Below are 12,806 nucleotides of genomic sequence, written 5' to 3'. Positions count from 1 at the left end.
GTGCATGATATAAATATGATAGCAATATAAAAGCATTTCTGTTGGCAGATTTTTTTTTTTTTAGCGCAACGCCCATTTCAAGTCATGTGTGCTACATCGACCAATGGGAGGTGGACAGTGAATTTAAAAACGATTCGCGGTAGCAGCTGTACAAGTTTTCGTACCAAAACAAGTTTGTGATCTGGGAGCAGCTAGCGGCGACTATCACAGAGGACTGAGGTAATGTTAGTGTTAACGGTCTGTTAAAGCAAATGTTGACTTTATTAGCAGCGACGCTAAGTTTATTAAATGGCGAAGACGCTTTGTCAATGACGTGAGCTAGCGTGCTAGCTAGTTAGCTCACTAAAGCAACATTTTGATTCTGTATCTCCCTTTTGTTTTAAGACTACCTCAAAATCAACCTTTTCTGTTCAGCAGAAGTTTTATTCGTTATGGTGGAAGTGTTTTGCTTAACTTTACTAAACTTACTACTGTGTTGCTGTTTGGCATCAAATAACATCAGTTTGTACTCGCATAAACTGGAGACAGGGATTAACTCATTTCCTTAATGAGTTTACCCGTGATTGAACACTACATCTAGTGTTAATCGATGCTATATTATTTCTACTTTATCGAAAAAAAAAATTTCCTATAAAAAAGAAAAGCCACTAGGAGGCAGCACTGTTTATTTTGATTGAAAAACAAACTCAAATAATTTTTCCAATCATATGGTTAAAAGGGTCCGCCGGAGCTATGCAGTTACTTGAAATTTAATGCAAATAACAAATAGTCACAAAGTGTTTTGTTTTCTCTTTGTGCTGCTCCCTTTTAAAGACCACCACAACAATCTCAGTATCCCTGTCATGCTCCCCTGTCAAACCAACCCTCTGCATGTATCCAAACCATCTCAGCCTTATAACTTTGACTCGATTATTCCATCTGAGCTGTCCCTCTGATATACTCATTTGGTCCTGCCCATCCAGATCACTTCCAGTGGGGGGAAGAAAATAACCCTGACACCTCCTTTGCTAACATCTCCAAACTGTACATCACAGCAGGCCTCACTGTTTTCATTACACTGAGCTAAAATAAATTAACTAGTTTTACCAATGTGTTTTGGTCTTTTCTTTCAGTGCTTTACTTTCCAAATTCATTCTATTTTGCAGACTTATTTGTTTTGGTTTGAATTATAATTGCATTAGAAACCATCTGCTTCAACTTGTTGGAAGTTCAGAGGGAGATGAATGAATCTGATGTATGTTTCAGAACCTCAGGGTCACCTCAACTCTAACTATAAGCTTTAGAAAAAGGATTTAACACTTAACTTTTAACAGTAGAGCTGTTGTCAGTTTCTGGACCCCAAAGTAGAAGCTGGTTCAGTACGAGCAGGCTGAAGGTGCTGCCTCCCATTCTACTTCTGGAAGCTCTAGGGACTGAAATTAAGCCTGCACTCTGAGAGCGAAGTGCTTTGTTTTAATATGGTGCAAGAGGTCTTTAAGGTATGATAAGTAGAAGCATGTTTGCAGCAACAATGCTGTAGCCTGTAATGCTGCCAAACTTGCCATTAGTTCCAGCACTGTATTCATAAAAGGGTACTGAACTTAAAGCAGTTGGCTATCAGGAGTTGATGCTCACCCAACTCTTTACTCGGGGGGGAGTCCCATTCACAGACATACAAATGCTGATTGTATTCAGTTTAGTATTATATAAAAAAAAAAAAGAAAAGGGCTCGCCTGTTAAGAGGCACTCTTTGCTGTAATGTATTAAACACTGCTATAGAAATTCTCTCCCTATATAAAGCGCTGCAGTAGCCAGTGTCGTCTTTTTTGCAGATGGACAATATAATCTTTGCAGAGCGGGAAAATGCAGGTCTCCATGTACCTACACAGAAAATGAGGCAGCGGCTTCAGTCTGCTCCAGGTATCAAAATTATGTCTTTAGTCAACTTTCTTTTTTTCTTTTCTTGAAACGCTGATAACGTTTGCATAGGTGCCACGTTAACTTTTTTGTCCCTGCATTCAGAGAAACTAGTCAAATCTCCTACAAAAACATTCAGCACCCCCTTGCCATCTGGACGTAAGGCTTTTGGCTGCCTTAACGTAAAAGTCTCGACCCCTGCCATCAGCAAACAAGAGAAGAAACTCTTAAAACAGGTTGGACTATATAATTATTCAAGTATACACTAAATGCTTGGCTGTATTCTGACTTATTTGATTTTTCTCTCCCACAGCCACCAGTTTGCCTCGAGGAAACCAAAGTCAAAAATGCACCTCAAGCCAATGTGGAGTATCCAGAAACTGAGAAGTTGTTCTCTTATGACCCACTAGGTAACTGATGCTATAAGTTGTAATTGTTAAGTTCTGCTTGGTGGTTATTTTAAAAGGGCAAAAACGGTAAGGCAGAGTTTGGAAAGTTGTTGCATATTTGACCCGTCAATTTAAAACTCCTTTTAAAATGCTGCTGCACTGTAGCACAAGTTTATGCTTTCATTTGAAGCTAATTTTTGATTTGGTCAAGTAATTAGAAGGTTTGCCTCAAACTTGTGAAATCAAAATATGATTCAGGGGTACTTGAATAAGGCCATGATGTGGCTTTTAAAAATGTTTTTTAAAAATTTTTAATGAAGGTTTTACACTTCTTTTTTTTTTTTTTTTTTTTTTTTTTTTTTCCCCCCCCCAAGACCAAAGAAAGAAGCAGTTGACTGAGGCAATTCTAGTAGTGAAAACATAACATTGTATTCATGAATTGACAACACGTATACAAATGTGGGTGAGACGTATACAGGGCTCTAGAGTGCAACCAATTTGGTCGCACATGCATCCTAATTTCTCAATGGTGCAACTTTAAAAGAAGACAAAAAAAAAAAGTTGAGTAGCCTCGGCCCAGTAGAAGTGGATATAGCTGTGGGCAATGAGGAAAAAATGAAAAGAACGATTGATAACTTTCATTAAGTTATGGCCTGATCTGTCCAAAATTCATAGCCAATGATCTGACACGGAGCCATCAACTGAGCCAGAGCCCACTGATAGTAAAATGGGGAAAGTGTATACATTTCAAAGCTGGCAACATGATTTTTGAGTTTTAAGTTTAAATTTCAGCTCAGTGCAGCACTTTAAGCACAAGCACTTTCTCAGTAACTTATCTTTCTTGTAGAACTGTGTTCCAAATAAAGAACTTTGTGTTGACAAGATTGATTTGTAAATTATTAACTAACAATCTTGTCTGTATGGACAACAATTTAATTTAAAAAAAAAAAAAAAAAAAAAAAAAAAAAAAGGTGAACATGTAAAAACTCCACTGTTGGGTGCAACTCTGGCAAAAAGTCAGTCTAGAGTCCTGGGCATAGAAAAGTTTATATACCCGTGAGGAGCACCTTTAAACCCCCCCCCCCCCCCCCCCCCCCCCCAAAAAAAAAAAAATAAATAAAAATTTGGATAGATTTCAACCACTTGTCCCATTTTGTGATATAAGTATTAGCTTGCAACCTAACAACATCCTTTCCTTGTTTTCTATTTGCATTTCCAGAGTACTTGAGGTATGACGTACCTGAAGACTTGATTCCTCTAAGTAAACTTGCCTTACCTGGACTCGCCTGTTTCTCACAAGTACCTGATATGTGTGAGGATGACTTTGAAGAGCTGGCGCCACTCCCAAACCCACCAGCTGTGACTTTGAAACATTCAGGTATCAAATTTTGGTCGGGGGCAAAGAACCCTATTTCAAGCACCTGCTTTAATTAAAGAACCACTGCAGTGGTTAAAAATAAACATGCATTACTATGGGAACTCAAGTTTATGGTGATTTTAAAAATCAGAATATTGCTGCACTGTAACAAAGCAGCTTTGTAAGGTTTAGTTCACCTAAATGAGTCATTCTCTTCTACATAGACTCCTAGCTTCCTTTATTTATTTTAGATAAGTCTGCTGGCTGCAGAGCAACTGATTTTGCAGGGAAAGATAAAACTAAAGTGGGGGGGAGGAGATTAAGCGCACAGTACAGGTGTGAGAGAAGCCTGGCACAACAGCGCATTAAACCCTGAATGTGTGAAGCACTTCTGGTCAGTAATCCCTGATTTGGTCTACTGCAGGAAATCTGTCATAACTTGCGACATAACCAGACACTCCTTTCAACCATACACCGTAGCCTTCAACAGAATTCAGTCATTGCAGGTTAGGTCAGCCTGGGGTGTAGTTGCATTTCTCGGGAGGTTTACATCAGGTTACGTAAAAGGCTATGATGTAGGCTTAAAAGGGGTTTGTGGTCAAATCATAAGTAACAACGTGGATTTCCTGCACTAGTCTAAATCGGACAAGACTGAAATGACTGCTTTATTACAGCCAGGAAGGAAAGGTGAGAATAATAAATGCCAGTTAAGATAAACAGTATCACTGCTGTCTTTAAGGCATAGCAGAATTTAACAGACTGCAACTGTTTTTTATTAAATTAATGTTTAGATGTGCACAAGATGGCTTTTTAGTCTCTGTGGCAGCTCTGGTGTTGAAGAGTCTGAAAAGATGAATGGAAGTAAGAACTGAATTTGATTAAAATTGGGTGTCCTTTTCTTAGATCACTGTTTATAGAACAATTAAATGGTTTTTAGCCAAAGGGAAACTGGTAACTGAGGAATAAATTTTAATTCTAAGAACCTGTGACAAATGCAGATTCTTATCAGATGTCTAAGGTGTCTTCCAGGGATGGTGATGACTTTCCAGAGAATTTGCTACAGACCTAGCCTGCTCTACAGCATAAGTTACCATGGTGACATAACACAGAAAACTTGGGGTTAACCCTGAAGTTTCCTGTATAAGCTCAAATCAGGAACAGGGCTGGGTTCTCTGTGTAGTACAAGGGGCCCAATGAGGATAGAAATGTGGCGGTACAGTTAATTTTCACGTCACATAATGCTGGAGATGCATTGGTTGTTTTTTACACTTGAATACATTTTGCCTCTTACCTGTGCAAAATTGACTTGAACCAAGTACCAGCCTCAGGCATAAACACTACTGTCAGCAGTATTGCCCAACATAAAATTAAGGCAATGATATTAGTGCATTCCTAAGCTATGATTCAGGAGCCTTTGAGAAATATGACTCATACATTTTTCTTCAGTGTCACCCCTGGTCTCTCTTGTCCGTCACTCTAAAACAAATTTAACAAAAAACAGGAAAAGCAGTTTAATTCCTATCAGCGCCAAATCGTCTCATCATGTTGGTTCTGTCTTGCAGTATGGCGTACCCTGTGATGGTTGCTAACTGCAAGAGTAAAAACAAATTTAAATCCTGTTCCATCGTAGCAGATTAAATCTTCCCAACTCTGACAAGTGCACCTAGTGTCAAGAAATCTCACCTCAAAAATGGTTAAAACTACACAAAAGTGACAGCTGCCACTATAAACAGACTCTGGAATGAGACATTATAAACATGGCATTTTTATGTGACCCTCCATTTGACACTCTACTTTCTCAGTTTCTCAACCTCTGCTCTAATGGATTAGATGTACAATTCAGGACTTTGGGATTTATAAATGGTATGCAGCCCTCAAATAAAACCACTGTTATCAAGCAACTGTAATTGTATCCTTTGCATCTGAAGTGCAAGTTTGAATCTCCTGGTATAATTAGCTACAGGTATCATTAACCTTCTGTATGATTAACTTCCCTGTATCTCTTCAGATTGCAGTGAGGAGCTGGATGCCTTTCTTCAGACTCTCGAGGAGCTAACAGTGGAGCTTCCTCCAGAACCTGATACTGATTAAAGTTGTTTTTTGTCTGCTTTTAATTGAAATAAAGTTTTTTTTCAATCGTGCATGCTGTGTTTTATGTGCTGGAGCTCCACTTTATAATTGGTGACTGACCATGAAAGTATCAGGAAAGTGTGCGCTATATTACTTCCTGCTTTTAAAGTCCATCAGTGGTCATGTGAGGGTTTCCCGCTATTGGGAGATGAGTGGACTTTGTCTCGGTTCCTCTTGCAAGACGAAGAATAATCTGCGTCACGTGTCGCTTTTTGGGGGATGAACAGTTAAAATTACTCGTGACGTGTTACGTGATTTTAAGATCACCTATTGGGTGGCACACCTGAAGAGTCGGTGTGCGGTCTGAGTGCAGAACAGGTGAGTGGCAGCCGTTTTAGACGGAAACTTAAGCGTAGGTTTGGCTTCTTAACATGGCAAAATGAGGAACTGTGTTCGCCAATAATCGCGTTAGCTGAAATGTTTTTAAAGAGCTTTTTCCTCCCTTACACAGGGGACCGCGTCCAGTCAAGCGGAGGAAATGGTTTCATGTTTGTAATATCTTCGGGTGTTGTCTAAATAAAAAGGAAGTCGCCTTGAACTCTGCAGAATTCAGACATGTTTGGGCGCAGCTCGGATGAAGCTGTGTCTGAACCAGCTGTCAGCAATACCGACGCCCACGGCGGCAGGGGGTCTAAGAAGGGCACCGTTGTGGAGCGAGTGTCCAGATACGGCATGCAGGTCATGCCCATGCCAGTGCCCGGAGGTTTCCAGCGTAGGACGAGGCTGCAGAGGCAGCAAGAAGTCTGTGACAGCGCCGCTCCGGAGAGGGAGTCGATCACACCCGCTATGCGTAAAAAGTACCTGAAGGAGCTGCTGCTGGGGAACTCGTCCAACAGCGGGTTTAGCAGCGTGCTGTCCTCGCAGAGCTACAGCCGCTCCGGCGAGGAGGACACGGATTGGGCTTTGTATCCGATGGAGCACGCGTGGATGCTCTCAGCGGTGGAGGGCAGCTATGAAATCATCATGGATTTTATCTCAGAGGACCCGCAGTTATTAACCAGGAGGGATTTCATCAGCGGCTACTCGGTCCTGCATTGGCTGGCCAAGAGGGGACAGGACGAGACTCTGATCAAACTTTGGCGCTACGCACAAAGCGAGGGCATCCCCGTGAACGTGAACCTGAAGGGCAGCGGTGGGCTCACGCCTCTGCACCTCGCCAGCATGCACAGTCAGTACATGGTCATCAAGCTGCTGGTCGGAGCTTTCAATGCCAACGTGGACGCAATGGACTACAACGGAAAGAGGCCCTGGCAGTATCTGAGGGAAAACGCCCCGCCGGAGATGAAGGAGCTGCTGGGGGCCTGGGATGAAGAGCACAGCTGGGGATGCACGCAAAACGTCAACAGGAACGGCAACAACAACTGCGCTGGCGCAGTGAACTTGACCGCATGTGAAGAGGACGATGTTGTGGAGGCAGAGGAAGTGAAGCACTTTGACCGGACTAAGAGGCGCAGCGGCTGGAGCCTTGGGTCTCTAAAAAAGCTGCTGCCCTCCTTTCCTCCTTTACTTGGAAGCAAAACATGAGTGGGGGATGACACATACTTTCCAATATGTGCATCATCACTCCACTATTTTTATGTTAGTTTCAGAAGGGGTCGTGAAGACAATGAAAGGCTAGTTTTTAGGCAATGATGACTATTCAAGCAGTAAAGATCAAGCTGAATGTTAAGGCAGCGAGAATGTGCAGTTTGTCCAATGATGCTTTCCAGAATTAAAATACTCATTTATATTGGTGGATGTGCTTCACTCATCCAAGACGAGCAGTGTTTACATGATGACTGATTTCTAAACAAATTTCAGTAAAATACCCAAACTTGATAAGTGAAAGTTCCACAAACTTTAAAGTGTTTCATAAGCTGCTTTTAATGGACCTTTTCTGCTTCCTGCCCAGACTCATTTGCACTACTTGTGTCAACTCCAATATTAGTAATTGGCTGTGTAGGAGCTTTCCCTGCAGTGTATGAGCTCTGAAATCATTTTTCTAGTTAATCCTGCTGCTTATTGAGGCTTCCTTTAATACCTCTGGTATTTATTCCAAAGACTACAAAGTCAGAAGTCAAATTCTCTAAACAGCAAGTGAACAGTTTTCCATGAAACTGTGATTCATAAGTGTTAGCTGTGTGGTCAAACACAAACCTCTTTCAGTCCCAGTGCTTCTTTTTGCAGAGCTGTGTAAGCATGGCAGCTCCTACATATTAGATTTTCCTGAGAAAAGTAAACACTTTGCGGCAGAGAAAAAGACGCCACTCAAGCATTTCACGTTTGATCAATGATCTTTTATTGTCAAACACGAGTATAACCAGAGTATCTGTACAAAATGATTCCTGCTCCAGATAACATGGCTTGTCCCCTGCAGTCAGTCCAGCAGCTGGAGTTCCTGGCAGATGTTGTGATGCTGGGATCCACAGAGCCTCATGTTTACAGGCCAAGCTTGGTCCTCCTCCAGTGTCTCCTCTTGGAGTTGTACCTAAAATGAAAGAACAAAAAATAAACCCGTCAGGAGGAAAACACGGAGATTCTGATGTTGGCAAACTATTAAACTGTCACGCTGTCAAACCCTGAGTGGAAAGAATTAAAATCTCTCTGTACAAAAACATAAAAGGCTAATATTATCTCTGTTGCTGATCGTTTTACTTTGTGTCAAACTGCAAATAAACAGAATTTTTTGGGGGAGTTTATTATAGCAGGAAAAACAAACACCAGTGTAGCTAATAAATGTGATTTTAGTGCAACCTGCCACCGTGGAACACTTAATGGATTACTAAATGTGCCTAACCATGTGCTCTTCCTAATAAATGTATACCTTTAAAGAGATTTATTTTGGTAAGTTCCTTTGAAATGGTCTGCATCAGTTCATTTATGTGTGTGCAAATCGAGGGTATGCAAGTTTTCACAAAAGTCAAACTCACAGACAGTAAAAAACGTGGAAAAATGCTTCAGGTACTGAAAAGTCAAGCAAAGTACCTTAAACCTGCAATCCTTTAAATGACCACAAGGGGAGTACTTTTCTGGTCACAACTCGAGACAAACGTCTGTGACCTCAGTAAAGCCTCGCAAGATTACGTTTTGGGCTCAACAACCAGTTTCAGATCATATTACAAGTTTATTATTTGTGATCTTTTTTTTTTTTTTTGAAGTCAAAGGAGGATCATCTAATGTTCAATGAGTAAGGATTAGTCCATCACAAATCATTGGGTAATGAGAACATAGTCTCCCATGGTGTCAGATCTCTTGCATCACATGAGCTTTCAAAACACTAAGATGGTTTTACAACAATTTAAGTGGTGAAAACCATGTAAATAGTAGCTTTAACAGTCTCTGAGAGCTTCCTTAATAATGCTCCACACCAAGGAAATATTCAAATGAATGGTTGGTTCACGGGTACAGAGTATGCAAAGTTGTTTGATGTGCGTCTAGTTTCAGATTCTCCAGCACAGCACGTACATTGTGTATTGTTCAGTGTGATAAATATTATAAATCAATACAAAGCCCTACAGTGATGTCGTGAATTTAAATTCCCCTTTGAAGGGATAATTAGAAATAATGTCTCTTTTTACAGGCACTAAATCACTGCAGTATTCATGGCAATCATGGCATCCACGGAGTTTATACAAGATGACGGAGCCAAAGAACAACAGCTCGGTCATTAGTGTTCGGCTACAGAGTTTCCTCATCACCGGCACAGCAAGTGAGAGAACAAGCTCTGCAGCAGAAACATGCTCTCAGCAGGGTTAATGACAGCACTCCACTGTAACTAAGTGCTGCAATTGCAGACCTGCTTTACATGAGATGATGTTCCTCCCTGCATTTATACTCAGGTGCGTCAGCACTTCCTGATAACACGTGCAGCTCAGCAATGAAACTGAATGTTGGCAGCCCATTTAAACAGACACTCAGCTTCACTAAGATTTGAGCCATCTGTGAACCACCTAATCGCTACGCTGACATCACAAAAACCTGAAATTATGGAGTTCTTTTCAAATTAATTAATCCTTCCTGCAGTACTCTTAACAACCCGCACGGTGGAATTACTGATTTACGCCTTTAAGGAAATTTCATCAGCACAAATATTTTCGACACCAAATTTACAAGTTAAATTCAAAACCATTGCAACAAGGGGAAAAGAGGCTTAAAGGCATCACCGATGATATACACTGTGCTAGAAATATTAGGAATACAGTAGGGCTGTGCGATATGACCAAAGTCTCATATCCCGATATAAGACATCTATCGTCCCGATAACGATATAAATCACAAAAATTTAACATTTTCTGTCAATTCTGTGAATCTCGGGCAGCTCGACTTGCGTGAAGTGTTTCCAGCTGGAGTTGAGTGTTTTAACCGATGCATGAAACGACACATTTTTAGACATAAGTTGTAACGGCCGCCGTTTTCTTTGTGAGTATTTATTACACTGCGTGCTGCGGGGAAAAGCCTGTTCTAACGTTTGAGTCTAAGGTTTATTTTTTAGCACCTGACGGCTCTTTTTTTGCTTCTCATCTGTAAATACTCTGCATACTCTTTAATGTGATTCGGTTTATTTTGAAAAGTCTCAACAGGATCTTGAGCTTTATTGTGAAAAGGTTTATGTGGAAAACAAACAAGCGGACACGCGATGGTTTTACCGTCGTTGTTGCTAACGACAACGCATAAAAACAGGCGCTTGTCCGTCCGTAGTGTGGTTATATTAAATACGAGAGAAAGAAAGAACTTTAAGAAATTAATATAGCCACTACAGTGACCATCAAAACGATGAAAACAATATTGCTGTAAACAGTTTATTTTGCGACACCACAAAACAAACGTTAGAGTAAAATGAAACGATAGATGTTTTTATATCGTCATCCGATATATATATCATTATATCAAACAGCCCTAGAATACAGCGTGATATCAAAGTTCACCAACATCATCAGCTACATCACTTACTGCTGCACCAGCTACAGCAGCCTCAACGGGGTCATTATAAGCTTCAAAGATACATTCATTTTACAATGGCTGCAATATGCATTAAAATGCTACAATAAAATTAATCTAGCATTGAACGGGACTTAAGTTAATCCTCATTATTTATTTATTTATAGAATATTAAATATATTCATACACTTGTACTTTCTCCACAGCAAAACTAAATAATTTATTTAAAGTTTATTATTAACTAGAAACCTCCTCTCCTTAAACGGCAATGAGGCCACACTTCATGCAAGAGTATTCAAATCTCTCCTCTCCCCTTTGCTGCCTTATGACTGGATTACAGAGAACTGATGAATTCACAAATGGAAAATAAAGGAAGCAGGGATGTGCAGGACACAACAATCAAATGATTACATTGACTGACAAAGCTCTTGATGTGGACAGCAAGGAGTCCCTAAAAAAGGTATAACACCTAAAAAGTGATTGGCCCTTTTCCCATTAGTACCTACTCTGATTAGGGTGACTCGTTTTCCATTACAGGGCCACCTAATATGTGTGGGGTTGTTCGCTTTTTCAGATCGCTTGGACCCTGGCGAAGTATGTATTGAAAAAGTACCTGCTATCAGGTACTATGACCCAATGGAAAACCCTGAAACCCAGCTGACCGTAATAGGTTCTAATGGACCTGATGTTACTTAAACGTTCTTTCAATCTGGTCTGACCGATTCCTGATTGGGAACAAACAAGCATGTTTACGGGTGAGAAGGATGAGGCAGAGGATTCCAGTGGTGGGGGAGACATGATGAAAATAAATATACTAATCTTAAATGCTCATATGCAGCTTGAAAGAATGTTTGAAACTAGACACTTTGCAGCATTTTTTTAAAAAATCTTTCCCTTTTCTGTCTTGGTTCTCATCAGCCTGCAGCACTGAACAGAGGTGGATTACATGACTACAATAACGTGTACAAATGTGGGAACCCGTATACCGTCAGCTCAAGGCCTTACAAGATGCACAGGGCAGGTAAAATCAGTCATGGTAAGCTCACCTGATCTTGTTGCCGGTCTTCATTCTGATCCACTGAGGAATCGGCCTGTTCTGTTTCTGCTTCTTGGCGAGGAAGCGCTTGATTCTGAAAGTCTTGTGGGACGACTGGAAGACGTAAAAGACACCGTATTAGCACAATCATTAAAAACACCAAGTCTATACATCTTTAACCAAATGCTTCTGGTTTAAAACTAATTTTTTTTAAAGCTTTCGGTGCTAAAATAAACAAGCTAGCCGCTAGCATGCGCAGAACCACCATACCGGCTAGCATCACTGAGCACTTTTAATATGCTCCATCTCATTTTTTTCGTATAACATACACATTGTTATCGTGACAATAATTTTAGTTTTAAATGCTTAAGGTTTCGGGGAACTTTAATAAGCCCTGCTAGCTCGGATGTTTGTAGATTTTCTATTTACCATTTTGTCCACAGTCCTTTCCCCACTATGGCGGTGGTCGAAAAGAACGAGAGAAGTGACGCCACGGCTTTTTGACCAATAAGCGTCCAAAAAACTGTTCCACGTCCTACAAACAGCGACACCAACATGTCATTAGAGGAAGTACATGTCATAGTTTTAACGGTTTGCCTTTCATCCAAGAGATAGTTAACACAGAGCCGGAGCCTTGAACTAAAAAACAGCATAACTGACTTCAGTTTTTTTTTTAGTTTTACCCGGTAGTCACTTCACACCAATTTGGTCACAATAACTGAAAGATTTCTAGGTTTTTCAGAGCATCTAAAGTCTTTGAGCACCATAGCTGAATTGATCAAGAAACACAAAATTACAGGAGTTAATTTATTTCTGATATACTTTCCAGTTTTAACTCTTATTTCCTATAAAATCTCAATATATGATTATAAAGCAGAGTACCTGCTTTAAAATCCTAAAGTCTAGGTTTTAGTCATTACTTGACCTTCTTCTTCTTCTTCTTTCACATGGTTACTGTAGGGGTTGCCATAGTAGCTCATCTGCCTCCGTCTCATCTTATTCCTAGCATACTCCTCAGCAGGCCAAGCCTCCTCAGAAACTGAACTTCTAACAGGAGTACACTGGAATCCATCCTGATAAA

The 12,806-nt window shown here is 40.5% G+C and overlaps 3 protein-coding genes and 1 non-coding gene across 4 annotated transcripts; 2 read left to right on the top strand and 2 right to left on the bottom strand.

Moving 5' to 3' along the window:
• Positions 1–56: 56 nt before the first annotated feature.
• Positions 57–5,783, top strand: pttg1 (PTTG1 regulator of sister chromatid separation, securin). The gene is made up of 6 exons (XM_087851626.1): positions 57–219; positions 1,812–1,899; positions 2,002–2,132; positions 2,210–2,306; positions 3,505–3,663; positions 5,651–5,783. The coding sequence occupies exons 2-6, from the start codon at positions 1,812–1,814 to the stop codon at positions 5,731–5,733; spliced, it is 558 nt and encodes a 185-aa protein (XP_087707752.1). The 5' UTR covers positions 57–219; the 3' UTR covers positions 5,734–5,783.
• A 171-nt stretch (positions 5,784–5,954) lies between these two features.
• On the top strand, positions 5,955–8,580 carry sowahd (sosondowah ankyrin repeat domain family d). Its single transcript, XM_006803213.3, has 2 exons — positions 5,955–6,090; positions 6,224–8,580. The coding sequence occupies exon 2, from the start codon at positions 6,328–6,330 to the stop codon at positions 7,294–7,296; it is 969 nt and encodes a 322-aa protein (XP_006803276.2). The 5' UTR covers positions 5,955–6,090; positions 6,224–6,327; the 3' UTR covers positions 7,297–8,580.
• On the bottom strand, positions 8,027–12,260 carry rpl39 (ribosomal protein L39). Its single transcript, XM_006803212.3, has 3 exons — positions 12,155–12,260; positions 11,736–11,839; positions 8,027–8,239 (listed from the first exon to the last, which is right to left on the bottom strand). The coding sequence occupies exons 1-3, from the start codon at positions 12,155–12,157 to the stop codon at positions 8,191–8,193; spliced, it is 156 nt and encodes a 51-aa protein (XP_006803275.3). The 5' UTR covers positions 12,158–12,260; the 3' UTR covers positions 8,027–8,190.
• Positions 9,420–9,554, bottom strand: LOC118455149 (small nucleolar RNA SNORA69). Its single transcript, XR_004844042.2, has one exon. It is a non-coding gene; the product is annotated as a small nucleolar RNA SNORA69 (small nucleolar RNA).
• Positions 12,261–12,806: the final 546 nt, after the last annotated feature.

This window comes from Neolamprologus brichardi, chromosome 2 (assembly GCF_056152115.1).
Source record: "Neolamprologus brichardi isolate AB-2024 chromosome 2, ASM5615211v1, whole genome shotgun sequence".
Classification (NCBI taxonomy): Eukaryota; Metazoa; Chordata; class Actinopteri; order Cichliformes; family Cichlidae; genus Neolamprologus; species Neolamprologus brichardi.
This window is presented reverse-complemented; position numbering and strand designations above follow the sequence as displayed.

What these genes read in the sequence shown, in the direction of transcription:
- sowahd (XM_006803213.3), top strand. Translation starts at nt 6,328, where the DNA reads ATGTTTGGGCGCAGCTCGGATGAAGCTGTGTCTGAACCAGCTGTCAGC.
- rpl39 (XM_006803212.3), bottom strand. An exon ending in AAGACCGGCAACAAGATCAG is followed by an intron (nt 8,240 to 11,735) that starts GTGAGCTTACCA and finishes CTTTCATTTTAG; the next exon opens with GTACAACTCCAAGAGGAGAC.
- pttg1 (XM_087851626.1), top strand. Translation starts at nt 1,812, where the DNA reads ATGGACAATATAATCTTTGCAGAGCGGGAAAATGCAGGTCTCCATGTA. An exon ending in GCGGCTTCAGTCTGCTCCAG is followed by an intron (nt 1,900 to 2,001) that starts GTATCAAAATTA and finishes CCCTGCATTCAG; the next exon opens with AGAAACTAGTCAAATCTCCT. An exon ending in AGAAGAAACTCTTAAAACAG is followed by an intron (nt 2,133 to 2,209) that starts GTTGGACTATAT and finishes TCTCTCCCACAG; the next exon opens with CCACCAGTTTGCCTCGAGGA.